At 51.4% G+C, this 25,677-nt stretch overlaps 2 protein-coding genes and 1 non-coding gene across 4 annotated transcripts in view; all 3 read left to right on the top strand.

Moving 5' to 3' along the window:
* The window catches only part of DPP3 (dipeptidyl peptidase 3), a 29,795-nt gene extending 19,891 nt beyond the window's left edge, over positions 1 to 9,904 (top strand). Inside the window, exons 16-17 of the mRNA XM_090258081.1 lie at positions 5,756 to 5,918; positions 9,361 to 9,904. Coding sequence (XP_090114207.1) covers positions 5,756 to 5,918; positions 9,361 to 9,533 — 336 coding nt within the window. The 3' untranslated portion in view covers positions 9,534 to 9,904. The remainder of the gene's footprint in view (positions 1 to 5,755; positions 5,919 to 9,360) is intronic.
* LOC150017455 (U6 spliceosomal RNA) lies at positions 503 to 609 on the top strand. The gene has a single exon (XR_016509423.1). It is a non-coding gene; the product is annotated as a U6 spliceosomal RNA (small nuclear RNA).
* Positions 9,905 to 10,780: 876 nt separating the features above from the next.
* On the top strand, positions 10,781 to 25,677 carry BBS1 (Bardet-Biedl syndrome 1). 2 transcript variants are annotated; one of them, XM_090258059.1, is made up of 17 exons: positions 10,781 to 10,857; positions 11,194 to 11,270; positions 11,389 to 11,423; positions 13,780 to 14,052; positions 14,168 to 14,214; positions 14,352 to 14,390; positions 14,497 to 14,569; positions 15,974 to 16,105; positions 16,861 to 16,967; positions 18,294 to 18,414; positions 18,580 to 18,738; positions 19,801 to 19,870; positions 20,326 to 20,484; positions 22,816 to 22,949; positions 23,952 to 24,086; positions 24,497 to 24,583; positions 24,769 to 25,677. In XM_090258059.1, exons 1-17 carry the CDS (start codon positions 10,811 to 10,813, stop codon positions 24,853 to 24,855), a joined length of 1,782 nt encoding a protein of 593 aa, XP_090114185.1. In that variant the 5' UTR covers positions 10,781 to 10,810; the 3' UTR covers positions 24,856 to 25,677. The 2 variants fall into 2 exon arrangements, with proteins under 2 accessions (XP_090114185.1, XP_090114193.1); XM_090258067.1 differs by having other exon boundaries at positions 18,249 to 18,414.

Raw genomic sequence — 25,677 nt, 5'->3', positions numbered from 1 at the left:
TACTGAAACTCAAAATAGGCAGATGAAACAGGCTTTCGAGCCGGCTGAAGATCAAAGAAATTAAATAGCATGTAGCACAGGGAGACAAAGACAGAAAATTTAGGAGAGGCTAAGAGACATGGAGGATAGTTTGAGAAGGTCTAATGTACGTTAGTTCCAGTAGGAAGGGAGAAGGCAAAGGTAGGAGAGGTAATATGTGAGATAAGGGCTGAGTTTCCTAGAACTGATTAAAGACCCCGTTTGCAAATCCATCAGGCTTAAGAATTCTGGGGCAGGGAGAAACAAGTAGAAAGTAGGAGGCAAGTCACAAATATAAGAGCCAACACAAATGAACTGAAATACAGACGAACTGAAGATCAAAAGCCAAAAGCTGATTATTTGAAAAAGCTAATAAAATTGAAAACGTCTGACAAGCTTTGTCAAGAAAAATAGTGAAGGCCCAAATACGAGCAGAAATGTAAGAAGGCACGCAAGTCCAAATACAGCAGAAATGCATGGCAACATGCTCGCTGCGGCAGCACGTGCACTAAAACTGGAACGATACAGAGGAGGTTAATATGGCTGCTGTGCAAGGATGACATGCAAATTCATGAAGCATTCCATATTTTTTAATTAAAAAATGATAAAACAAGATAAATAATAAAAATTAGTCATTCCTTAATATCAAAAAAGAAAAAAAAATACATGTCAATGAAAACTACAACTTAGGTGAAATGGACAAATTCCTAGAAAAATATAACACTAGCTTCTGGCCAAGATGGAGGCGTAGGTAGACACACTTCACCTCCCTACACAACCATAAGAAGGAATTCAACTACCTTGAAACTAAAGATAGCTAGCTCTACCAGAAAATCTAACTGCATGGAAGTCCAACAAACAAAAATATAAAGAAGTAACACTCATCCAGGCAGGCAGGAGGGGCGGAGCCAGGGTGGTGTTAGCAAGGCAGTGGCTGTGGCCCGCCAGCAGAAATCACAGTCACACATTATAGAAGGAGGGACACCTGGAGAGTGACCCCAGACCAGACTGGGCAGCTCATGGTTCCAGTTCCGGGGAAAATAAAGCCTCATTGCTTCTGACTGAAAACCAGTGGGAGTTGGAGAAGAAGAAGAAACTGCCAGTCTTTCAGCAGAACCTGTTTGTTTAAAGGTCCCCATGGCCCTAGGTCATCTGCAGACCCACTCACTCTGGGAACCACAACTAGAGCAAAGCTAGAGAAGCGCCAGTCCCATACGAGAAGTGGGTAAAGTGCCTGGAAAGGGGGCGAGTGCTGAGCAAGCAGCATTGTTCCCTCTCAGACCCCTCCCCACAGTGTGGTGAAATGGGTTGCCCCATACTGATGAATCCCTAAGGCTCCACCCCTTACACGGTAATGGGTGCGACAGCTCTGCCTAAGACATAGAGGCAAACACAGGAGCTTGTCAAGTTGAGGAGACAGAGAAGTATGGCCCAAAAGAGGGAACAGATCAAGGTTCCAGTGGGAGAACTAAGTGACAAGGAGACAGCCAACCTAACAGATGCAGAGCTAAAAATACTGGTGATAAAGATGCTCACAGACTTGACAGATATGCTTGAGTACAGCAAACAGAGGGAAGAAGTGAAGGCTAAGCTAAGTGAAACGAAGGAAAATCCACACAAAACCGGTGGTGAATGGAAGGAAACTGGGGTTCAAATCAATGATTTGGAACATAAAGAAGAACATACAGTCAACCAGTACAGAATGAAGAAACAAGAATTGAAAAAAAATGAGAGGCTTAGGGAACCTCTGGGACAACTTTAAATGTGCCAACGTCTGAATCATAGGGGTACCAGAAGGAGAAGAGGAAGAGCAAGAAATTGAAAACTTATTTGAAAAAATAATGAAGGAAAACTTCCCAAATTTGGTGAAGGAGATAGACATACAAGTCCAGGAAGCACAGAGAGTCCCAAACAAGCTAGACCCAAGGAGGGCCACACCAAGATACATCATAATTAAAATGGCAAAGGTGAAATATAAAGAGAGAATCTTAAAAGCAGCAAGAGAAGAGAGTTACCCACAAAGGGGTGCCTTTAAGACTCTCAGCTGATTTCTCAAAAGGAACTTTGCAGACAAGAAGGGACTGGCAAGCAGTATTCAATGTGATGAAAAGCAAGGACCTACAACCAGGATTACTCTATCCAGCAAAGCTATCATTTAGAATGGAAAGGCAGATGAAGTTCTTCCCAGATAAGGTAAAGCTAAAGGAGCTCATCATCACCAAGCCATTATTATACGAAATGTTAAAGGGTCTTATTTAAGAAAAACAAGAAGATCAAAACTATGAACATTAAAATGACAGCAAACTCACAACTATCAACAGCAGAATCTAAAAAATAACAAAAACAAACTAAGGAAACAACCAGAATAGGAATAAAATCATAGATATGGGGATCATTTGAAGGGTTATCAGCTGGGAGGGGGGAGGGGGAGAAATGGGGAAGTGGGAAAATAGGAACAAAACAGACAGGGGAATGTTAAAAATAGTATAGGAAACGGTGAAGCCAAAGAACTTACATGCACGACCCATGAACTAAGGGGGGGTGGGATTGCTGGAGGGAAGGGGGGTATTGGGCGGAGGGGAGCAAAGGGAAAAAAATTGGGACTACTGTAACGGCATAACCAATAAAATATTTAAAAAAGAAAAGAAATATAACATTAAAAATAAACTCATAAATAGATAACTCGAATAATTCTATAGCCATTATAGAAATTAAATCAATGGTCTAAAATATTTATACAAAAAATGCTAAGCCCACAGAATTTTATAGGTGAACCCCACCAAATACTTAAGTAACAGATTTTACATAAGAATCAATTTTACATAACCCTTCAAGATAATACAAAGAGAGAGATTGTCCTTCACCACATTTTATTTGTCCTTGACACTAGAATCAAAGAGTTCAAGAAAGGAAAATGTAAATGCCAAAATTCTAAGCCAAATTGTAGCAGACTCAATCCAGAAAATACCAACATGGATTTATCCTAGAGATGCAAGGTTTATTTAACATTAGAAAATCCATGAAAATCACCATATTAATAGATTAAAGGATTGAAAAACCATGATCCCCCTCAACAGATTTAGAAGAAGGTCTTGAAATTCATCTATACCCATTTATGATAAAAACTCTTAGAAAACTCAAATGTTGAAAATAATTTTCTTACCTGATAATATCCCCCCAAATGAAAAAAAAAAAAATAACAATAAATGTCATCTGTTGAAACACTAAAATTGCTCTTTAAAATCAGGAAGAAGACAAAAATGCTTCCTATTTCCACTTCCAATCAACAATGTACCGAGGGTCCTTGCTTTTGGAAGGAAACAAGAAAAATAAATGAGAAGTTGAGGCATTAGACAGGAAGAAACAAAACTCATTGTTTTGCAGATGATTGGATCATCTATCTAGGCAAGCCAAGAGAATCTGTAGACAAATGATTGAAATTAGTAAAAGAGTTCGTTTCAGCAAAATTGAATAAAATCCCAAGAGGGTTTTTCATGGAACTTGACAGGCTGATTGTAAAATTTAGATGGAAACGTAAAGGACCATGAATAAGCACTGAGATACCCCTAAAGCAGAACCGGCTGGGAGACTTGCTCCCCCAGGAACCAAAATTTATTCTCAGGTTTTTGGGTTTGGTGTTGCACTGGGGCAGGACTAGGCAAACTGACCTGTGGAACAGAACCAAGAACCAGGCATTGACTGTTTGGCGTGTGACAGACGTGGCATCTCAGTTGACCTGAGAAAGGAGGGACCTTTAATGAGTGGTGGCGGGACCACAGGTTGTCCTTATGGAGAGACTAATTGGATTTCTTCCTTCTACTGTACACAGAGACCCTGGCTGGTTTGGCTCAGTGGATTGAGCGTCGGCCTGCGAGCTAAGTGTCGCTGGTTCGATCTTCCAGTCAGGTCACATCAGAGAAGGAAAACTCTGACTCCAAAAAACCTCCGCTGCCTTGCGGCATACCTCTTCAGAGGAAAGGCTAAGGGAGTAAACCCCGACAGAAAATCCGGAGCCGGAGTCCCTAAGGCGGTTTGACGTTGTAGTCAACACCGGCAACTCCTGCGGCGCACCTGAAGCCAAGCTGTATTGACTCCGTCTTTCCCTTGGACCCTTCAGCTGCGAAGAGAGGGGGGGTCTGCTGCATGGGCAACAGCAGACCCTCCATATCACCCTGCCCAGGCTCTGTAGCTTCAGCTTCACTGGAGAGGACACTCCAGCGTCATCGCAAGATGTCGATTCAACACGGGAGGAGACAGATACCGTGTCACTCCCGAGTCGGACTGCACAACCATTCTCGGCGGTGCAGATAGACTCTTGGGAAGCTACACCATCGTCTCTCGAGACGGACGGCTGCCAACGACGACGACTGTACACAGAGTCAATCCCAGAGAGATTACAGGCTTCAATGTGAAAGGCCAAGTTTGAAACTGACCTCAGGGTGAAGGATAATTAGAACTTGCCCAAACTAGGGAGCACAAGCCATCAAGGAAAAAACTGAGCCCCTTAACTACATCAAAAAATAACTTTTGTTTATTACGTTACCATATAGAAGGGGAGAAGATGGATCAAATCAGGATAGGGAATTTACCACATATATGTTAACCAAATTTAGTATCTAAATATATAACTTTGAAAAAACAAAAAAGAAGGAAGGACAACCCACCCAACAGAAACAAGGAAAATACATGAACAGAAGAAGAAAATAAGCCACCAATTTATGGGAAGATGTTCCACCTTGTTAGTAATCAGGGAAGCACGAGTTAAACCCCGTGAGGTTTACCCCCGCCAGCCTGGCACAGATGAAAACTCCCCGCACCAGCCTGGTATGTGGAGCACTGACCGCTGCCGCCGCTTCCCGGCTGTGAGTTGGTGCGACCTGGAGAACGTCCTAGGTGTTCCCTGTAAGGTTGCATGGTCACCGTCACCCCACCTCCAGACCATCGAGTCACCTGGACAGTTTGTCGTACAGGGGTGCCCCAGCAGCACGGAGTGGCAGGAAGCATAGGTTACCCCGCAGTGGCAGAAGAGGTTCAGTCTGTGCATGTTGGTGAGGCGAACACCATACAACAGTGTGAACTAGGGCCTCACGCATGGACACGGGTGAATCTCAGACGGAACTCGAGCAGGAAACAAATCACAGAACATGGCCAAATTTGCATATTATTTGGTTGAGGGGAAAACAAGGGAGTAAAAGCACAGGATTGAGGGCTGTCTCCTCAGCTGGGAGGCAGCAGGGTGCAGTCAAGAAAGGGCAGCCCTGGCTGGTGTGGCTCAGTGGATTGAGCGCTGGCCTGCGAACTGAAAGGCTGCTGGTTTGATTTCCAGTCCGGGCACGTGCCTGGGTTGTGGGTCAGGTCCCCAGCTGGGGGCATGCAGGAAGCAACTGATCAATGTATCTCGAACATTGATGTTTCTCTACCTCTTTCCCGCTCCCTCCCCATCTCTAAAAAGTAAATAAGTAAAACCTTTAAAAAGAAAACGGAAGAGCAATTGGACCGACTATTAAACTGGGTGGCGGTTATATGGGTGTCTTATTCTTTATAACATATATATGGATATTTTAATGGGCACTTCCTATGTGCTAAGCACTTGGTCTGCAGCTCTCTCTCACTCAGCACACAACACTAAGAGCAGGTGAGGTCCAGGGCCGGCGCCGTCCGCTGTGGCCCCGGCAGAGCCCTGTGGACACAGCGTGGGTACCCATCTAAGGCACTGACTCTTTCCGCCTTCCCACAGGTGCTGAAGTCTACGGGGGATGTGGCCGGAGGCCGGGCCCTGTATGAGGGGTATGCAGCGGTCACTGATGCGCCCCCCGAGTGCTTCCTCACCCTCAGGGACACGGTGCTGCTCCGCAAGGAATCGCGGAAGCTCATTGTTCAGCCCAACACTCGCCTCGAAGGTAATGGACTCCTGAGTCCCCTCTGGTGGGGGCCACACAGCCCTGCGGGAGCACAGAGGAGGCCTGGAACCGCCTGGGGTGACTCCTACCTCTGTCCCTGCCACAGTGCTCCCTATGCCAAACCTCAGGCGGAAACCTTGGCGTCTACCGCCGCCGCTGTCACTACCTCTGTACACACAGTCACACTGGTTTTAAGGTGGCAACAGAATGTCTGAGAAAGGCCAGCAGAGCACAGGCTCGTGGAACAAACAGTCCACGGGGGCCAGGCATGGTGCCTTATCCTGGCGTGAGAGGAGAGGTCCGGTCAGGCAGTGAGTTGGGACCCAGCGGGCCGAGTGGAACCTGTTAGAAATAGTAAAAACCGAAACCAAGGAAGCTGAGATGCAAGATTTATTAAGAGGAACCTGCCAGGCTGTCTCAAAGGAGAGAACAGCAGCTGGCGTACAGGCTGACAAGGTTTTAAAGGGAGGATAGAGGATGACTGGAACAGGGTATCGGGGTGCCTAGTGATTGGTTTGGCCTGGGGGTAACAGCAGGAACAATGGGTTGAGTCTGGGGGTAACATAGCGAACAGTGGTAGGAACAACGAGGCATTTGGTGTTCTGCTGGGTATGTTGTTCGGGAGAAGGTACTTGGTGATTTATTGGGCATGTTGCTGGGGAGAAGAATAGAATAAGGGAGTAAAAAATTTTCTACCTCCTACTGGTGCTTTGCAAGATTTGCTCAATAGTCATTGTTTGTGGTTTTTACTTCCTGCTAATCAACTTATTGGGTGGGGTTTTTTGAGGCTCTTACTGAACCTAAGAGAACCCAGGAGACAATGTGACTTGGCAGAGCCAGGATGGATATCAGTAGCCCTGTGGTCTGTCTCCCTTCTCACGTGATGATTCCATTCCCAGGAGCCCTGGCCCTGTCTGCATGGCACTTGGATCTTTTGTATTAAAAGCCCCTGGGGTCCCAGCACCTTGCTGTGTTCAGGTCCCCTCACCCCTTGACTCGTCTCTCCTGACATCTGGCCTGTGGGGCACCTAAGGGGAGCCGGTGCCCGTCAGTGGGTAGAGCATAGGCTTCAGAACGGCTCTGAGACCTTGTCCTAGTCACCTGACTGTTCTGGACTCGGATGTCTTCATTTATAACGCCAGCGTTGGTGGGTGCTGACAGCATAGTGAGCCTGAACTAAGTACTTCCTTCAAGTTCTAAGGGCTTTCCATGGATTAACTATAAATCCTCACAGTAATTCAACGAGGTAGGTATTTTTATTACCCCCGATTTACAGATGAGGCACCTGAGATGCAGAGAGTAAACTGCTCAAAGCTTACAGCTTAATGCCGAAGAAGCCAAGGGTCAGATTGAAGGTGTTTCCTCCTCACTGCACAGTCCTGGGTAGTTGTGAGGGTTAAATTCAGTAGTTACTTCCTGCTGGTGAGGAAAAAGCATTTAAGAGGCTTATCCTGAACTCTTTACTCTGCACTCCAGGGGCTCATGGGGTTTGGCCCCGCCCCCTCACTGGCCTGGGCGACCCTGGCTCACTACCCGCAGGCACAGGGGCCTTTCCCCTTCTCCAACCCCCTGAGCTCGCTCCACTCTTGCACTTGCTGTCCCCTCTGCGTGGCATGCGCCCACCCCCCCACCCCCGCCCCCCGATCTTGGTCTGGCTTGCTTTTGTCACTCTGGTCTCTGTTAAATGGCATCTCCTGGGAGACGCTGTCCCTGACCCCTCAATCTAGTAATCCCTTCGGTCCCTGTATTCCATCACTCAGCTTTATTGTCTTCATGCGCCCATCACTGTGTCTCATCTCCACGACAGCAGGAGCCTGGCGCAGGGCCTGGCACACAGGAGCTGCTCGATGCCTATCAAATGAGTGCATCAATGAATCATGCTGGGCTCATAGTACGTGCTCGCTGCATGGACAGTATCGTCATCACTTCCATTGTCCAGCCCTGTGCGAGCTTTTGGGATCAAGAGATGAACTGGACCCAGACTCTGACCTCAAGTAGTTCACAGCCCATCTGGAAGGCCTCAATGGGTGCCCAGGAGACGCAAAGGAGCTGCTAGAGGCGAGAGGATCACGTCACTTCCGAGGGAGTCAGGGAAGGTTCTGGGGAGCAAGTGGTGATTAAATGAGGCTAGGAGGACAGGTTGGGTTTTCAAAGGTAGTGTTTCCAGTGGTGATGATAGCTGAACTCTGAGACCTTGCAGGTGCCAGGCACTGGGTCCAAGCTTTCCGTGGATTAACTCCCGTCAACCCAATGAGGCTGTGATTATCCCCATTTTTCAGCTGGAAATTGAGACACAGGGGGACTGTGTATTTGCCTGAGGTCACGCAACTAGTGGGTGGCAGAACCGGAATTTGAACTTGGGACATCTGAACCCGGAGCTTGTGCTCTTGTCTCTGTACACCCCACAGTGCCATAGAGCACAGCCAGGTTGGTGGGTGGGTGGGCAGAGCGGGGGAAGCGCTAGAGAGGCATGCATCTCAGGAATATTCAGGGGACCCTCGGAACAGCCCCACTTAACAGAGTACTTGCTCAAATATAGCTCAAAGCTATATTTAATCACTACAGCTTCTTGAGACAGAAGAGGTACTGTGCTTGCCCCCACTTTCCCTCCTCGTCGTCGGCAGCCGTCCGTCTCGAGAGACGATGGTGTAGCTTCTTAAGAGTCTATCTGTTGAAGCAGCTAGAGGAGCTCGAGACCTTCATCCATTGTCCTTTATAAGATTGTAAAGGGTCTTAAGTCTGAGAGGGAGGAATTGTTATTTTTTATTGTTAAAATATTTAACTAATTAATTAATTAATTTTAAAAAAAGAAGAAGAAGAATATATGAAAGGGTGAGGCGGGAGAGCTTGTATGTACGACCCATGGGCATGGACTTGGAGAGGGGATTGTTGGGGGGGGGGGTGCTGGGCGGAGGGGAGCAAAGGGGAAAAAAAAATTGGAACTATTGTAACAATATAATCAATAAAATATACTTAAAAAAAAAAAAAAAAAAAAAGAGTCTATCTGCACCGCCGAAAATGGCTGTGCAGTCCGACTCGGGAGTGACACGGTATCTGTCTCCTCCCGTGTTGAATCGACGTCTTGCGATGACACTGGAGTGTCCTCTCCAGTGAAGAAACTGAGGAAACTGAGGCTCAGACGTTTAGAAAGTTGCCCAAGGTCCCCCAGTGGACAGAGATGGAGCAGTTGCTGGCTTGTATTAAGTGAATGAATGAATGAATGAATGCAGCCTTTCATTAAATATTCCCCCTATAATATTTCCTCCCTCATACGTTTATTGTAAGGATGAAATAAGATGATAAACCTAAGGCACTGGGCACAACTTTTGGCACATGGTAAGAGTCAGAAAGAACTAGCTGCTCTGATGATGGTGGTGATGTTGCTGCTACTTCCTTATGAAGACCTTTCCCTGCTGTTGTTTTCTGTCCATCTCCTCCCCAGGCTCGGAAGTGCGGCTGCTTGAGTACGAGGCCTCGGCTGCTGGCCTCATCCGATCCTTCTCCGAGCGCTTCCCAGAGGATGGGCCCGAGCTGGAGGAGGTTCTCACCCAGCTGGCCACAGCCGATTCCCGGTTCTGGAAGAGCCCCAGGGAGGCCCCGTCTGGCCAGACTTGAAGCAGATTTGTACAGCCCCTCCCCCCACTCCATCAAACCAAGGCTACAAGTGGCCCCCTTTCTGTGTGTGCAGTAGGGGCAGGGGGAGGGTCAGGAGCTCGGGGCCTTGGTGCTACCTCAGCTGAGGGCGGTGACGCTAACCCCTTCCATTTGTCAGCACTTTCCACCTTACGAAGTACTTCCCTGTGCTCTCCTGTTGGATCTGTGCTGCCCTCTGTGGAGTGGGCGAGGCAGGGTGCCCTATCCTGCTTCCCAGATGAGGAAATGGAAGTTCTGAGAACTGACCTGTCTAGAGCCTGCAGGACTCAACATCTCTCCCTGTGCTCTTCATGTATTACTTTTATAACCAGCAAAATAAATATTAGAAACAACCACCGTCTTTGCGGCTTGATCGATTTCTCCTTGTCTTTTGCTCCTGGCAGAGTAGTGGTATCAAGGCCGGGGGGTGGGGTGGGCAGGAGGGTCACTTTTGGGCTTCCATCCACAACAGGATATTGACATGACCTCGAAGGATACACACACAGTTACAAAAATGAACAAAGCATAATTTTTTGCAGTCCTCTTTTGTGGCATTTCTTGTATTTTTTAAAAAACATTTATTTATTTATTTATTTTTAGAGAGAGGGGAAAGGAGAAAGAGAGGGAGAGAAACATCACTGTGTGGTTCCCTCTCACACGCCCCCAACTGGGGACCTAACTGCAACCTAGTCATGTGCCCTGACTGGGAATCGAACCTGCGACACTTGGTTCGCAGATCAGCGCTCAATCCACTGAGCCACACCCGCCAGGGCTCATTTCCTGTATTTTGAAGAATTCCAGGAGCCTAAAAACTGGAAACCCTCAACTCCCGTCAGAATCCTAGGATTCACTCTCTAGAGCCTTGTGTTTCGTCTGTCTGAGCCTGGACCCGTTAGTGCGGCAGGAAGCAAGGCCGTGGCCCCTTTCCAACCCGAAGAGGGGACGAATTACTTTCGCTGCTCATCAGCACTGGAAGGGCTCCTCTCCAGCACCGAAACCGAAGCGCCCTGCCGCCGACCCAGAGACTACAGGGCCCAGCCGGGGCTGGGAAGGAGCAGAGATTAATCACACGAGCTGGGGTGAGGGCTGGCGCTTCAGCCGAGAGGCACCCAGCACAGAAGCCCGCACACGCTGGCTCCCAGGCCCGGGCGGGGGGGTGCGCCCCCGGAACCTTTGGACGCGGGCTTTCCGGAACCCGGAGCTCTTGGCTGTGGCACCGCGGAGGGCCGGAGCCGGTTGCCAGGGCGACGCCTGCGAAGATGGCTTCGGCGTCGTCGGCGGATTCCGACAGCTGCAGAACTGAGAGGTGAAGGCCGGGGTCCTCGAGGCCTCCTTTCCTACAAATGTGTGGAGGGTGCCCTGGTTCCTGGGACTGGGCTCATGCGGTTCTTGAAAAGCGCAGGCTTTCCTTGAAGGGCTCTTAGAGATCAAATAGGGAAACTGAGGCCCAGCCAGGGGAGGGAGCGTGTGTGTGTGTGTGTGTGTGTGTGTGCGCGCGCGCGCGGCGGAGCCTGGACTTGGACCCAGATGTTCTGTACCCCAGTTCAGAGCTGCACACACACCTCACTCTCTGAGACCAGCTTCCTCGAAGTTCCCTTCCCCTCCGTCGGTACTCACTCCCCAACTCTCCCCCCCCTCCCAGCAATGAGGCCAGTTCGAAATGGCTGGATGCGCACTACGACCCCATGGCCAACATCCACACCTTTTCCGCCTGCCTGGGTGAGTCTCTGGGGGCTGGAATCCCCGGGTCTGGGGAGATGGAGGAGTCAGATGCGGTTCTGTAGTGAAGCCTCTGGGATTCGGAGACCCTGGGTGACGGCCCTTTCGTGTTTTCCAGCGCTGGCAGATTTGCATGGGGACGGGGAGTACAAGGTAAGTGTATCACCCCAGCAGAAAGAGAATTAGGGGAGAAATACCAGAATTGAGATTTCCTGATGGCTCCAAAGAAGCGCAGCATGATCTGGAATTCATGAGTACTCTGACAAAGCACATTTAATGTTAAATTTGATCTTTATGTGCGAGGTGAAGAGAACCCATAGATTTCATAATACAGATTGCAGAAAGTAAAGCAGAACAATTGCTGCTGGGGATTTTACTAAGACAAATCCTCTTAATTTTGTTAATTTGACATAACTCTTTGCTGGGAAGGGCAGGCACATCTCTTGGTTGAATGCCAGGTGTTAGGATCTGGAGGGGAAGTAGAAGGGACTTGAAGTTGACTTTCGTTTATCAAGAGGGTATAGATGTTAAGATTAGCCATGAGCAGATAATTGTTGAAGCTGGATGGTGGGTATTTGGGGGGTTATTATACAAATCTCTCTACTTTTGTATATGACTGAAAATTTTCCATAGCAAAAGGGATTAAATTTCAATATAAAGATAAATAAAATGTACATAAAGGAATAACACTTTTAAAGGCACAGGTTTGTTTTTTTAACCTTGAAAAATATATCGGGCTAAAGAAAGGAAGTTAACATATATTAAGTATTCGTTTCTGGACTAGAGCCTCTTTGAGGCATTTTCACATACACAGATATTGATTCCTGTGTTGTGAACAGGAAAATAGAGTCAGATAGGCTCAGTTTGCTGAGTTTGTAAAAAGTGGCAGACCTGGGTCTGTCAGACTCCAAGTTATGTGTTTGTTTCACTATTGCTCAACCTTCGCCGTGGGCAGTGAACCCACAGTGGGTGTATTAGGTGGGCAGCTAAAAGAGAGCCCTGGGGTCACACCTACATGGAGGATGCAGTGGGATTGGGTGCCTTTTGCCCCCAAATTCCTGTCTGTAAAGCATTCAGCAATTCAACAAGTGTACAGCGAACCCCTGCTGTGTGTCAGGCATCACGCAGACGCTAAACTCAGAAGGGATGAGCACACAGCTGGGAGGAGACATGGACTCTATTCTTAATTCATCTGTGATATGGACTGAACACCTACTGTGTGCTTGGTGTTGGGTTTAGAGCAGTGAAGGGTAGAGACATCAGACCCACTAACTAACATGAAATGTTAAACGCTTTGGTGTGGTAACTTTTTTAATGACTAGTTTTGTTTACTGTTGATTCCCAGCATCTAGCCCAGTGCCTGGCACAAATTAGGTACTTGATAAATATTTGTGGGGTAAATGAATGGATTCTAAAATAGGATATATGGGAAGTATTATGGGAGCACCCGTGAGAGAGTAATGGGATCTCTCTGGAAGCAGTAACACGTGACTAGGCGCTGAAGGATGAATGAAGGGTAATCAAGAAAGTGCGGAAGGGGGGGCGGGGAGAGCAACCAGACATCACAGGCAGAGGCGCAGAGGTTTGGCAGTTCACAGCACGTTTGGAAAGAGTAAATTTGGGGTTAGAAAGTGGAGGCCAGTGTAAACTAGTAGTTAAGACCGCTGGCTTTGGAGTCAGACAGCCCTGAGTTCCCATCCCAGCTCTACCACTTACTAGCTGTGTGACTTAGTAACATCGCTAAGCCACAGCTTCCTTGTTCGTGAAGTGGGGTTAATATTAGTACCTACCTCGGGTTGCTGCGAGGATTCAGTGAAGTTCCTGGGTGGCCCCTGGTGCACGTCACGTGCTGTGACAGCCCCCGTTCTGGCTGGAGCATAGCAGGGGTGGGAAGGTGACGGGAAACAAGTTGGGAACCAGATCCGGGGGTCCTTGAGGGCCCAGTCGGAGGGTGAAAAGCAGAGACTGCGGAACTCGTTTCTGGCCTCTGCGTTCGCAGAGCATACCCTGCTCTGGAAGCTTGCTTCTGCTTCCTTAGCTCTGTTCCCAACTAGAAGTCAGGCTTCAGAAGCCCGGATATGAAGTTCAGTGCCCCACTGGCCTCGGCCACTGTCCCAGTGTCGACAACAGTGCCCGGCATGGAGCAGGCCCTGAAGAAATGTTTCCTGAAGGAACAAAATACCAGTTGCCCGCCCTACTCCTCACTACCACTGACCAGGTTCTATAATTCATTAGTCATTCGATTTTCACTACAAGGGTCATGAAGTAGATACTTCCATTTGTCTGGTGGGGAAAATGAGGCTCAGAAAGTTTGACCAGCTTTCCCAAGGTCACACACACAGCTTGCAAGCCTCCCCGCAAAGTGTTTCTTGTTGCCCCCGCTCCTCCCGCCATGGACCTGGTGCAGGAGTGAATGAATACGCAGCAGCAGAAAGGCTGAGCCCAAGGAGAGGGCCAGGGGCAAGGTCTTCAGACCCTGAAGCGGGAATGAGCCAGCCTCTCTCTACAGCTGGTGGTGGGCGACCTTGGCCCAGGTGGGCGGCAGCCCCGTCTGAAGGTGCTCCAAGGATCCGGCGTCGTGACCGAAAGCCCACTGCCCGCACTGCCAGCCGCTGCTGCCACCTTCCTCATGGATCAGCATGAGCCGCGGACACCGGCTCTGGCGTTGGCTGCGGGCCCTTGTGTGTATGTGTATAAGAATCTTCGGCCCTACTTCAAGTTCAGCCTGCCCCAGTTGCCTTTAAACTCCCTGGAACAAGATCTTTGGAACCAGGCCAAGGAGGTCAGTGGCGTGGGGGATGGGAACAAGAAGGCAAAGGTGGCAGCCACTGGGTCACCCTCCTTCTCCGCCTGGCTCTGGAGCTCACGGGCGTTACCTTCTTCCCGTGCTGTCGCAGGACCGGATCGACCCCTTGACCCTGAAGGAGATGCTGGAGAGCATCCGGTGAGAGCCCACCTTCCCCTTCAGATACCTCACACGCCCCCCTGCACCTGCCCCGCTCTTTGCTCCCGGAGCTCCCGGTCTGACCCCAGGGCCCTGGTCCTCAACTACACCTGCCGCAGTTGCCCCTCTCCTTGCAGGGAGAAGGCGGAGGTGCCTTTGTCTGTACAGTCGATCAGGTAAGGGCGCCCTGGAGAACCAGAGGGGGGAAGGGAGTGCCGGGGAGTGGCCTGCAGAGGACAGCCAGGCCCCGGGCCCGCAGATGCCGGTTCTCTCTTTGGCCAGGTTTCTGCATCTGGAGCGGGGTGAAATGGAGGCATTTGTGAACCAGCACAAGTCCAGAGCCCTCAAACGTCAGGTAATGCCCCTTCTCTTTTTATTTCCCTATAAAAATATGGATAATTTTTTGCAACCATGTGACACTATTGGTACATTCTAAAATCAAACCTGACTAGTTTCACTATGCAGTTTCCCTTCCAATCCGTGCCACACAGATATGGTCACCAAGCGGTGTGCAGGGCCTTTTACATCTCCAGGTAACGGTGACAGCTCTGAATTGAGCTATAGTTATAGAACTCCATAGAACTTTTATTGTCTTGAGGGTAAAGGTAATGTATGCTCGTTAGAGGAAATTTGGAAAATAAAGAGAAGTATGAAGGAGAAATCTAAATGACTACAATCTCATTACCCAGAGGTACTCTATCTTGCTGTTTTGGTACATTTCCTTCACAAATATGCTTCTATAATATATCCTGCTTCCCTTGAGTACATAACATTATATAATGAGCATTAAATAGTCTTTAGGAACTCCACTTCTAGTGCCTCCTTGATTATTTCATTCATTGTTTGTTATTTCATTCAGGGTTTATGTAACTACTCACATGAGGGTCATTGGATGAGAAATGTGTCCCTTTTGTTTACTTCATATTTTTTTCTTAGTTATAATTTAAATGGCTTGATGGATGAACCTATTCACCAATGAACTCTAGTGATTCTTGACCTAAGGGCTGACTCTTAGTCCAGGGATGGACTCCCAGAGCTGTTCTCTGCACTTTAGAAAGCTTCATGGGAACCATGCACTTCCTGTTGAGGTCACTTGAGCCAAACCCATTAAGTAACAACCTTCAGCCTTTGGCTAGTCTTAGACCGGTTCTGTGAGAAACGTTGCTCTCTCCTGCTGACTGACAGCTCAGATCCACAGTTGTCAGCTAAAATCAGGAAGTGAATTAACTTGCTCAAACGATGCAGGTAGGTGGCGGGGGAGAACTCTTTCCAAGTGCGTGTCATGGTCACATGGTTGGGAACTGCCACGGTCCACATTTCTGTAACCTTCTGCTCAGCATTGAGGATGGTTCCTCCGTGTTAACCTCACAGATAATGACCCAGTGAGCAGCTTTATCCAAAGAAACATCTTGGTTCTGTTAAATTATTTCCATAGCAGAAATTCCTAAAAGAGGGATCTTGCCCTTCTCTTTTGTTCTCTCTCCAATCACAATCACAAAAGGAACAAGCGCCCATGGTACTTACAGAAAAGCGCAATGAGGAAGTTAAATGTCGCCTGTGACCTCACGATCCAGAGATAGCCAGTGCTTGTGTTTAAGGGTTTAGCCTTCCAGCGTGTTTTTCTATTCACATATTTTCAAAACTGGGATTATACTCTTTCTCTGGTTTTAGCCTTCTTCTTCCCTCCTGCGGTACCCTGGGGTGTCTGGGGGGAATGGTGTGCGGGGATCCTCGGGTGACCCCTGGAGTCCTTCTGCAGACAGTCATCACCGCCATGACCACCTTGAAGAAGAACCTGGCTGACGAGGATGCTGTGTCCTGCTTGGTGCTGGGCACCGAGAACAAGGAGCTCCTGGTGCTGGACCCAGAGGCCTTCACCATTCTGGCCAAGGTCAGTGCGGGCCCTGACACTGGGCGCACCCGAGGCCCGGGCTGCATCCCATCCCTCTGTTCCCCCACGTCTCCTGCACCCGGTTCTTGGTAACACATGTTCACTGTAGCAAACTTATAAAATAGAGACAAGCATAAAGAAAAAAATACATATCCAGAAATCCCACCACTCACAGATACCTGCTATTAAAGTTTCATCATGTCTTTACTGACATTTTCATGTTTAGACACACATATATAACGATATGTGTGTGTGTGTGTGTGTATTTTTTTTACAAAAACGGCCTTGTGGTACAGGATCATGTAACTTGCTCTTTCTACATAGCAGTAGCCCATCAGTGTCTTTCCACATCCATATAAAACCACATCCATCTTTTCAAAGGCCACACAGTATCCATTGTATAGATGTGCCGGCATTTATTTACTCTGTCACCTGTTGTGTGTTTAAATTATCTTCAGTGTTCACTATTATCGGCACCTCTGCAGCCGGCTTCCTTGCCCAAACATCTTTGAATGCTTATCTAATTATTTTCTTAGGATGCATTCTTCAAAGTGGCCTAGTTTAGTCAAAGGCTTTTGCTACATGTTGCCATTTCCCTCCAGAAAAAAACTGTACAAGTTTAAACTGACCAGCAGGGTATAAGTGAGGAGGCTGGGACTTCAGACAGGGCACCAGGTTGGAGGAGTCGGTTCCTTCAAGGTAGGGAAGGAGTGGGGCTCCACAGAAATTGGGATGTTTGTGCCTGTTCTTTGCAGATGAACCTGCCCAGTGTCCCTGTCTTCCTGGAGGTTTCCGGCCAGTTCGATGTAGAGTTCCGGCTTGCTGCTGCCTGTCGCAATGGGAACATCTATATCCTGAGAAGGTAGCCACACGCGGTCTTTGGGGCCAGAAGGAACGTCTCAGATCCCCGATGGTTTCAGGGATTTGCAAGATGAGCAGGAGGGTTGGGGCTGGAATTTGGGAATGAAAATAGCCGAGAAGTTTACCTAGGCTGAACCCAAGAGCACAGGGGGTATCTGCAGGCTTGTATGACAGGGGCTGGCAAAGTGAGAGGCCGGGCTGGGTGGCTGTATCACGTGAGCAATGCCATCAGAAATTGGAAGAAATAAAAATAGTCTCTCATAATTGTCATATTGCTTTCCAGGTATGTGACGCTGCCCAGTGCAGTAGTTTGAGGTTCCTTACAACATTCATTTTCAATTCACAAATGGGTCTGAGCACCTACGTAAAGATTATATAAGGTATTGAGGAACAAAATAAACATAGTTCCTGCTCTCGTGGGAAGGCAAATATTAAAGTCAACAAACCAAGATAATATTGCAAATTGGATGCATGCAGTGGAGGAAAAATGCAGGCTTGGTGGGAAAAAATAATGGGGTCAGTGTGATCAGCAAACGCCTGCCTGTGGAGATGACTTGAAGGTAGAGAAGGCACCAGTTATTTAAAAAGAACAGAAAGAGCATTGCAGGCAGAGAGAACTTAAGCAGACTCATGGTGGGAGGGACACTGGCAGGTGGCCCCGAGGTGGGTGGACAGAGGTGACGTGGAGACCAGGTTGGCTCATGCAGGACCTGTGAGGACATGGTGAACATTTTGGATTTTATCTGAAGTGCATTGGAAAGCTGCTATGGGATTTTAATCAGAAGAAGGATGTGATCCACTTACATGTTTAAGAGAGTCTCTGCTCAGTGGAGGGTCGGCTGGCAGCAGGCCCAGGGATCAGTGGGAGACTCAGGTGGCTCATGAGCTGGGATGTGACGTTGGCCTGGACTTGGTGATGAAGAACAGTGGGCCATGGCCTCTGATGGGTAGGCAGGAACTGTCCCTGCTTTCTGGGTAAGAGAAACTAAGATTCAGAGGCCAGGAAATGGAAACAGCGCATTTCTACAGAGCAATTTCTCGTGCTTTTCTGATAAATTACTAGATTGCCAAAGTCCGCCAGCACTGGTGCCAGGTTACCATACAGATCACCGTAGTGAAGGCAGGAGGGACACTAGGAAGGAGAACATGTTTCGTGCCATTCAAGGTCATGCAGCTATTCAGTGGTACAAGTGGAAATAATACCATTGTCACCTGCTTTGGGGCCAAGGGTCCTTCCAGGATAGTCTGTGAGGCGTAGAAAGAGGAGGGTCAGCCAGGGAAGGAGAGTGGGTTTCTCCGGCCTGGGAGAGTCTGTCTTCCTCCACAGAGACTCCAGGTGCCCCAAGTACTGCATCGAGCTGAACGCCCAGCCTGTGGGGCTTGTCCGGGCACACAAGGTCCTGGTGGTGGGCAGCACCCAAGACAGCCTGCACGGCTTCACCCGTAAGGTGTGGCCTTTGGGCAGGAACCACCCCCCAGCCCACACCTGTGCCTCCCCGGTCTCCCCTAGCAGGCCAGCCCCTCTGGCATCCCCTTCCCAGCAGTCCCGGCCACCCTGCTCTTTCTATTCTAACCCCTGAGCCCCCAGCGGACACGTGGCTGCTCCCTCCCAGGGTAAGAAGCTGTGGACAGTGCCGGTGCCCGCAGCCATCCTGACCATGAACCTCCTGGAGCAGAGCTCTCGCGGCCTGCAAGCCGTCATGGCTGGGCTGGCCAACGGAGAGGTCCGCATTTACCATGACAAGGTCCTGCTCGACGTCATCCGCGCCCCGGTGAGCCCCTGACTCCTTGTCCCACTCCCCCCTCCAGGGCTGCTTAGCTGCCCCCCGATTCCACCCCATCTGCCACCCTTGACTTGATGCATTTCAAAGACAAATGCATTCTGAACATTTGTTCGAAAACATATGTTGAGCACCTCACGTGCACAACTCATTGTATTCGGGGGGATAAAATAATGACTAAATTCTTGCCTTCAGGGAGCTTAATATCCAAGTTGACAGCCAGCCAGAGACACAGCTAGTTCAGATACAAGGGGACAGAAGCCAAGTACTGGGAAAGCACAGAGCAGACTGAGCAACAGAGTGGTAGGCAAATGGGGATGGAACTCCCAGGGCACCTCAGAGGGCAAGCGACAATTCAGCTGGACCTCAAAGCAGTTTGCCAAGTGGATAAATGGAGGAACAACATTCCAGACAGGGAACAGCATGAAAAAAGGCCGAGAGGCATGAGTGTTCTTGATGAAGGAGTCCAGGCAGTTTGATGAGTTTGGACCAGAGTTTTTCAAACGCTAAGTCGTAAGTCATTAGATCAGTGTAATGGGTCACAGTCAGCAGCATGTGAAACCTTTATGTGTGTGTGCGTACAAAGGGCCCTACCTCACGACAGAACATTTGAAAGAGGCTGCTGGGAAGACGGTAAGTGTAGAGGGCTGACAGAAGAGGCAGGCTGGAGTCAGACGTGGCAGGGGGACAAGGACAAAAGCCACACGGGGAGGTTTTCTAGAGGAGAGTGGACATGAGCATGTTTGTGTTTTTGAAAGGCAGCAAAGACAGCAACATGAGGGACCAACGGGGAGAAAAACTAGGCCGGAAGCCTGCTCGGAAGCTGAGCCCGAAGCCGAGTGATGTTCAGCCTGGAGCGGTGGCCGTGGCCGCGAGGCTGGAAGGGAGATTAGAAACAGAGGGGATGTTCCAAAGGCAGCATTGCCCCGGTCCTTGCCTCACCCCTCACCTGTTGTATCGTGTCCGGGGTCCCCCAGCCTTATCCCTCCACCCCCAGTGTTGCTGTGCTCTCCACACTATTTTCCCAAATGAACTCTAGTGTCTCCACTGTAGGATGCGGTGACCAGCCTTTGCTTTGGCCGCTACGGGCGTGAAGATAACACCCTCCTCATGACCACGCGAGGTGAGGGGAGTCAGACCTGGCAAAGGTTTTTCAGGCGGGAGTGAAGGGGACAGGCCAAATCCTGGGAAGGAGAGGAGGTGGAGGCGAGGCGTGGGCAGACCTGGGTGTGGACAGCAAGACTGGCAGACACTGGGGACAGCTCATCAGCGGTTTGACATCATGACCTAGTGGCCAGGCCCGGGGCTGGATTGTGTCTCCAGTTCATCCAGTGTCCCCAGTGCCTGCCACAACTCCAGGAACATCACAGTCCTCAACAGAGAACTGTGAAATGAATGAATTAACTAATGGTAGGAAATTATTGAGACAAACGTCATTCCTTCCAGAAACCCAGAGTCTCAGCAGCAAGACAGACATGTACAGTAATGAGTCTATATGAAGCAGATTGGGGAAGAAAGATCGGAATGTAGGGTGTTACTGGGGAGGACGAATCTGTTTCCGTCTGTCCACTTCCCTAGGCGGTGGCCTGATTATCAAGATCCTGAAGCGTACAGCAGTGTTTGTGGAGGGGGGAGGTGAGGTGGGCCCCCCACCGGGCCAGGCCACAAAACTGAACGTGCCGCGCAAGACCCAGCTTTATGTGGATCAGACGCTGCGGGAGCGGGAGGCTGGCACCGGTGAGACTCAGGCCAGGTTCTTGCTCTCCCTCCGCTGCTCTGAAGCAGCAAGAGCTGGTGCACGCTGCCCCGGGGCCCTGAGCAGTGGGACAAGGCCTGGGCGAACTGGGTGGTTTAGTGCCTCTTGTCATCTGGGGACCACCTAGGGGGTACACCGTGCCCACAGACAACTATACTTCAGGTGGCAGGTGCCACGCGTAGGGCAAGAGCCCTTGGAATTCGGAGAAGTGTCCAGATGCAAGATTCTTGTGAAAGGAGTCAAGTTTGACCGAAGTTCTTCCTTTTCCTATTCAGTTTTTCCTGCTCACTTGTTCATTCCATACCTGCGATTATCAGGCCTGTGCCAGGTGCCTACCTGAGGAGCTCGGTCTACCTGGGTAACTCCAGTTGCACAACAGCTGGAGAAAAGGTCCCTGCAAAGGGCTACCGAGGCACACAGAGAGTCTGCCCGGGAGACTGGGGAAGGCTGCAGAGAGACGTGACATTGGACTTCCCCCTGCGGGAGGATTACAAGTCCACTGGCCAGAGGGACAGGGAAGGGCGATTAGGCCGAGGCTGGGCAGGGGCGCAGGCAGCACCGGTCGTGTCGCTGTGGGCACAGTGCGGGTAGGCCAGGCGGCCAGGGAGAGGCTGCAAAGGCAGGTCGGAGCCAGCTTCGAAAGGGCCTGGAACGCAACACTGAGATGCTTTCGTTTGGTTTAGGTAGTGGGAGCTGGAAAGACGTGAGGCAGAAAAATGCAGTAGCTCAACCAGCTCTGTCTTAAAAAAGGGATATTGCTTGCAGTTTAATGGTAAATTAGAGGGTGAAGAAAATAACTAACAGGCTGGTGTGTAGCCTAGGGAACCCAGGAAACGCAATTGATATATAGGAGAAATCATTAGGAAGTTCTCTGAGGCTACCATATGTCAAATATGCAAAAATCAGTAGCTCTTGTGTGTAGCAACAGTAACCAGTTAGAAAGTGTAACAGAAAGTTTTCATTCACAATAGCGAGGGAATCCCTAGAAATAAACTTAACAAGAGATATACAAAGTGTAATAAAGGAAATTATAAAACTCCTCTGAAGAACATAAAAGGCCACCTAAAATGATGAGATTTGCCAGGTCTCGGGGTAGCAAGACCTAATGTAATGCTGTGGATTAATTAACAGCTTCTAAAATTAATCAAGAAACAGAGCAAAGTGACAGTTCAGTCCCGCTGGGATTTATTTTGAGGGCTTGACCAGTTGACTGGAACAGCAAATCTCAGAAACTTGGGGGAACTAAGAACGAGGGAACTTAGCCCATCGCTGGAATGAACTGTGAAGCTGTGGGAACTCGCAGCTGTGATATCAACATAGACCAGTGGCACGTGTAGAAAGTCCAGAAACAGAGCCTTGTGTATGTGGAAGTCGGGGTAGGTTAAAGGTGTTGTTTCAAATTAGTGGGGAAGGAGAGACTATCCACAAAATGTAATTAGGACAACTCGCTTCCAGAAAGAAAAAAAGAAAATTAGAACTCTACCTCTTACCCAACACAAAAATTAATTCTGGATAAATTAAAAATAAACTGTAGAAGTACTAGAGGAAAAGGAAAGGTTAATAGCTGGGATAACATAAGGATGTAAAACTTCTGAGTGGTCAAAAGCACCTCCTACAGAGTGTCAAGGACAGACTGGCAGACCCAGGAGGGGGAGAGGGGGGATGGGCTCTGGAGAGGGCTGTCAGGGCAAGTCATCCAGTCTTGATGTGATCAGATGTGAAGGGGAGTCTAGGTGACTGGCTGGATGGGACGCGTGCCGGAGGCAGGGAATGAGCGTGGTGATTCTGACATCCAGCTGCAGGGGACGGTTAAGCAGGAGGCTGTCCCAGGGCCTGAGCTGCTGGAGATGCTGTATCCAGTGTGGACACGGGCCAGGCCCTGAGCTGGGCACTGAGGACCCAGCAGCCACGAGTCCCTGCGGTCAGAAGCTCACGCTGTTCCTCTTTGGGGTGGTCATGGCCAGGGCAGGACGTGGATTGTCCAGAGGGGGGATAAGAGGACCAAGGACAGGACTCCAGGGAACAGCAGTCCTTATGTGGAATGGAAGGAGCCAGTAAAGGACACCGAGGCGCGGGGGGGGGGGGGGGGGGCAGGGGGGCAGCGAGGCAGGAGAACGAGGAGGAGGAGGCAGGGAGTGATCTGGCGTCCGGTGTCATCAGAAGGCTGGGCTGTCGGCCCTCAGCCCTCCCGTCCCCAACGTTCCCAGCCTCTGTGGACCCTGCCCCGTGTCCCTCCCTCTTGCCCTCTCCCTGCCCCCTGCCCCCATGCCCCACCCCCACCCCCAGCCTCAGCCCTTTGTGTCCCTCCTCAGCCATGTACCACACCTTCCAAAGCGACCTGCACCTGCTGCGCCTCCGGGCCGCCCGCGCCTGTGTGCAGGCCCTCGAGTCCAGCCTGAGCCCCGTGTCCGCCACAGCCCGGGAGCCACTCAAGCTGCACGCGGTGGTGAGTACCCAGGGGCGGGGCGGTGGGGTCGGTGGCCTCAGGGCTACAGGGGCAGAGGTCAGGGGTGGGTGGGAGCCCTTTGGCCCTAGAGCCCATTTGAAGCCCCCTAGGTCCTGTGCCCCCTTTGCACCCTCCCACAGGCCCAGGGGCCAGGCCTCGTGCCCCCCTTCTCACTGAGCGCGTGTGCTTCCCTTCCCTCTCCTGTGCTGCCTCCTCCGCGCTGGGCACCGGGGGACCCACCCTCCAGTCCCCTCATTCAAGGGGACTGCCCAGGCTTGGGGCAGGCGGCGCACACAAGCAGTCAGTCACCTTGGGATGCTTCCTCCCAGGAGCCCGGGGGGACCCCTCCCGCTGTGATGGGGGGAAGAGAGCTGGCCGGGCCAGTAACCAGCGGCAGCCCTAGGCACTGGGACTGCCCAGTACGGGAGAGGGGCCGTCCTGCAGCTCACACGGGCACAGGGCATGGGGGGGGGGGCAAACACCAGGACTCAACGGCCTTGCGGTCGGTCGTCAGGGCTCCAGGCACTTCGAAGTGGATCCCTGAGGTGTGCCCTCTGTCCCCACCAGGTTTCTGATTCTCTTTCCCTAAAGAAAGCAGACGGAGGAGAAGAGGGAGGAAAATGAAATCACTGCGGCCGCCGGAGGCTGAGAGGGGAGGTGGGCCAGGCCCCGGGAAAGGGCCGGGCAGTGGTCAGGACGCGGGCGGCCGCTGGGGCCTGTGTCCCGAGGCCAGCTCTGCCTCAGACCAGCTTGCCGAGGGGCCTCTAACAAGCCCCTTCCCCTCCCTGGAGCTTCGCTGATGCCGGTACCCGCCGGGACCTGCCTTCTGGGCTTCTCTGCCCTTCGAGGGGCAGAGGGACAATGTGTTAAAACAGTTGGAGGAGGGGACTGGAGGACATTGAGGGGGAAGCAGGCAGGCAGGCAGGGCCAGGGCCAGGGCCCATCGTAGTTCCAAGGCCGCTGGGTCTGGGGGCTTTCTGACACCCCCTCTCCCCTCCACAGGTCCAGGGCCTGGGCCCCACCTTTAAGCTCACGCTTCAGCTGCAGAACACCTCCTCGGCCCGGCCCATCCCGGGGCTGCTGCTCTGCTTCCTGTATGATGAGACGCTCTATGCCCTGCCCCGGGCCTTCTTCAAGGTGCCGGGCCCGCCTCCCTGCGACCCGGGGTGGGAAGGGCGGGGGGGGCTGCTTACGTGCCCACAGAGCCTCCACCGGCCGGGGGGAGGGCTGGCAGGTGGCTGCAGCCGCAGGTCAGGCGAGGACGCGGCAGGGGCCTCTGGGAGAGCACCCAAGACCTGCCTCAGCTGCCTCGCTCCCGGCCTGCGAGCGGCCTCGGAGCCACACAGCAAGCACTGGGGGGAGAGCCGCGCCCGGGTCCCTTCTGCGCCTCTCCCAGAAGCCTGCTGGTGCTGGGGGGCCCCAGAGCCAGTCCTGCAGCAGCTGTGGGGGCTTGTCTCCCCCTCAAGGAGAATCTTCTACGGAGTGAAGGGCCTGGCTTGCCCCTGGCGTGAGGGCTGATTTCCTAACCTCTTTACCCCCAAACTTAGGTCCCCTTGTTGGTGCCAGGGCTCAGCTACCCCCTGGAGGCCTTTGTGGAGAGTCTCAGTGACAAGGGCATCTCAGATGCTATCAAGGTGGGCCCCAGGGGGCTCCCGGGCCGGGCGGGGTGGGTATCTGCATGGTAGAGGCCTCCCCATCCCGTCTGACAGAGCCCTGGTGGCCTGTCCTTCGGGCCGGCACAGACCGGGTCAGGCTTGGCCTCTGCAGGGGGCAGGGGCTACAGGGCGCACCCCCCACTGCCACGGCACCTCCTCCACAGGTGCTGGTGCTTCGAGAAGGCCAGAGTGCGCCCCTGCTGAGTGTGCACATCAACATGCCTGTGAGCGAGGGGCTGGCCGCTGCCTGACCCCGGGCTGGGGTTGTAAAGCCCCTTCGGAATCGGGGCCAGGAAGGCCCAGCTCCTTCCACCGAGCTGGGCAGAGTCAGCGGCCCTGGCCCACCCCCCACACAGCAGGGTGTGGGGGCGACAGCTTCCCTCTCCTCCCGTAAGCTCCCCTTTCTCTCCATCTTGACCAGGGGGTGACAGAAGGCAGCAGGCCAGTGAGTACCCAGGAGGTTCAGCTCCTTTCTTCCCAGGAAGAGGCAGGCATCGGTGCCCAGGGCTCCTGCTGCCCCTCTGTGCTTCCCACTTTCCCCCAGAAACCCCCCAGGTCCAGTCGAAGAGCTCTGAAGTGGTCAGGGTGAGACTGGGGGCATAGGCCCACCCTCTCCTTTGCTGCTCTCCTGTCGCTCATTGTTGCTGTCAGCCCAGGCCGGAATTGGCTAGGGCCTGGCCTGGGCCCAGCAGAGGCTTTTCCTGGGTGAGACTGAGCCCCCTTGTGGCTCCCCAAGGTTCCGAGGCTTAGCTGCTGCCAGTTCAGCCTGCAAGCAAAACACACACTCTGATCTCCCCTCCTGAGCTGAGCAAGGGGCTCTTATTGCTACTCGGAGGGCCCAGAGAGTAGCTGCGTCCCCACGAGGGGCTCTTCTGAAATCTTGGGCTCAGGCCTGTGATGCTCCATGAAGAGGGCACAGGGTGCCCGTGCAGGGAGCTAGTGGCCCCAGCCTGCCAGGCTGCTGAAGACCACACAGCCGCTGATCCTGACGGGATGCTCGGGCCCAGAACAGGCACCCAGGAGAGGAAGGCTCAGCTCAACTGAGAAGGCGTTGGAGGGGGGCACAGCAGGAA

This window comes from Furipterus horrens, unplaced genomic scaffold (assembly GCF_987537825.1).
Source record: "Furipterus horrens unplaced genomic scaffold, mFurHor1.1.pri manual_scaffold_2, whole genome shotgun sequence".
Lineage (NCBI taxonomy): Eukaryota > Metazoa > Chordata > Mammalia > Chiroptera > Furipteridae > Furipterus > Furipterus horrens.
This window is presented reverse-complemented; position numbering and strand designations above follow the sequence as displayed.

Bases quoted from the DNA above. Each gene is read 5' to 3' on its own strand.
- BBS1 (XM_090258067.1), top strand. From the start codon at position 10,811: ATGGCTTCGGCGTCGTCGGCGGATTCCGACAGCTGCAGAACTGAGAG. The intron at 14,570-15,973 runs GTAATGCCCCTT...GTCCTTCTGCAG, and splicing joins CCAGAGCCCTCAAACGTCAG to ACAGTCATCACCGCCATGAC. The intron at 20,485-22,815 runs GTGAGACTCAGG...GTCCCTCCTCAG, and splicing joins GGAGCGGGAGGCTGGCACCG to CCATGTACCACACCTTCCAA.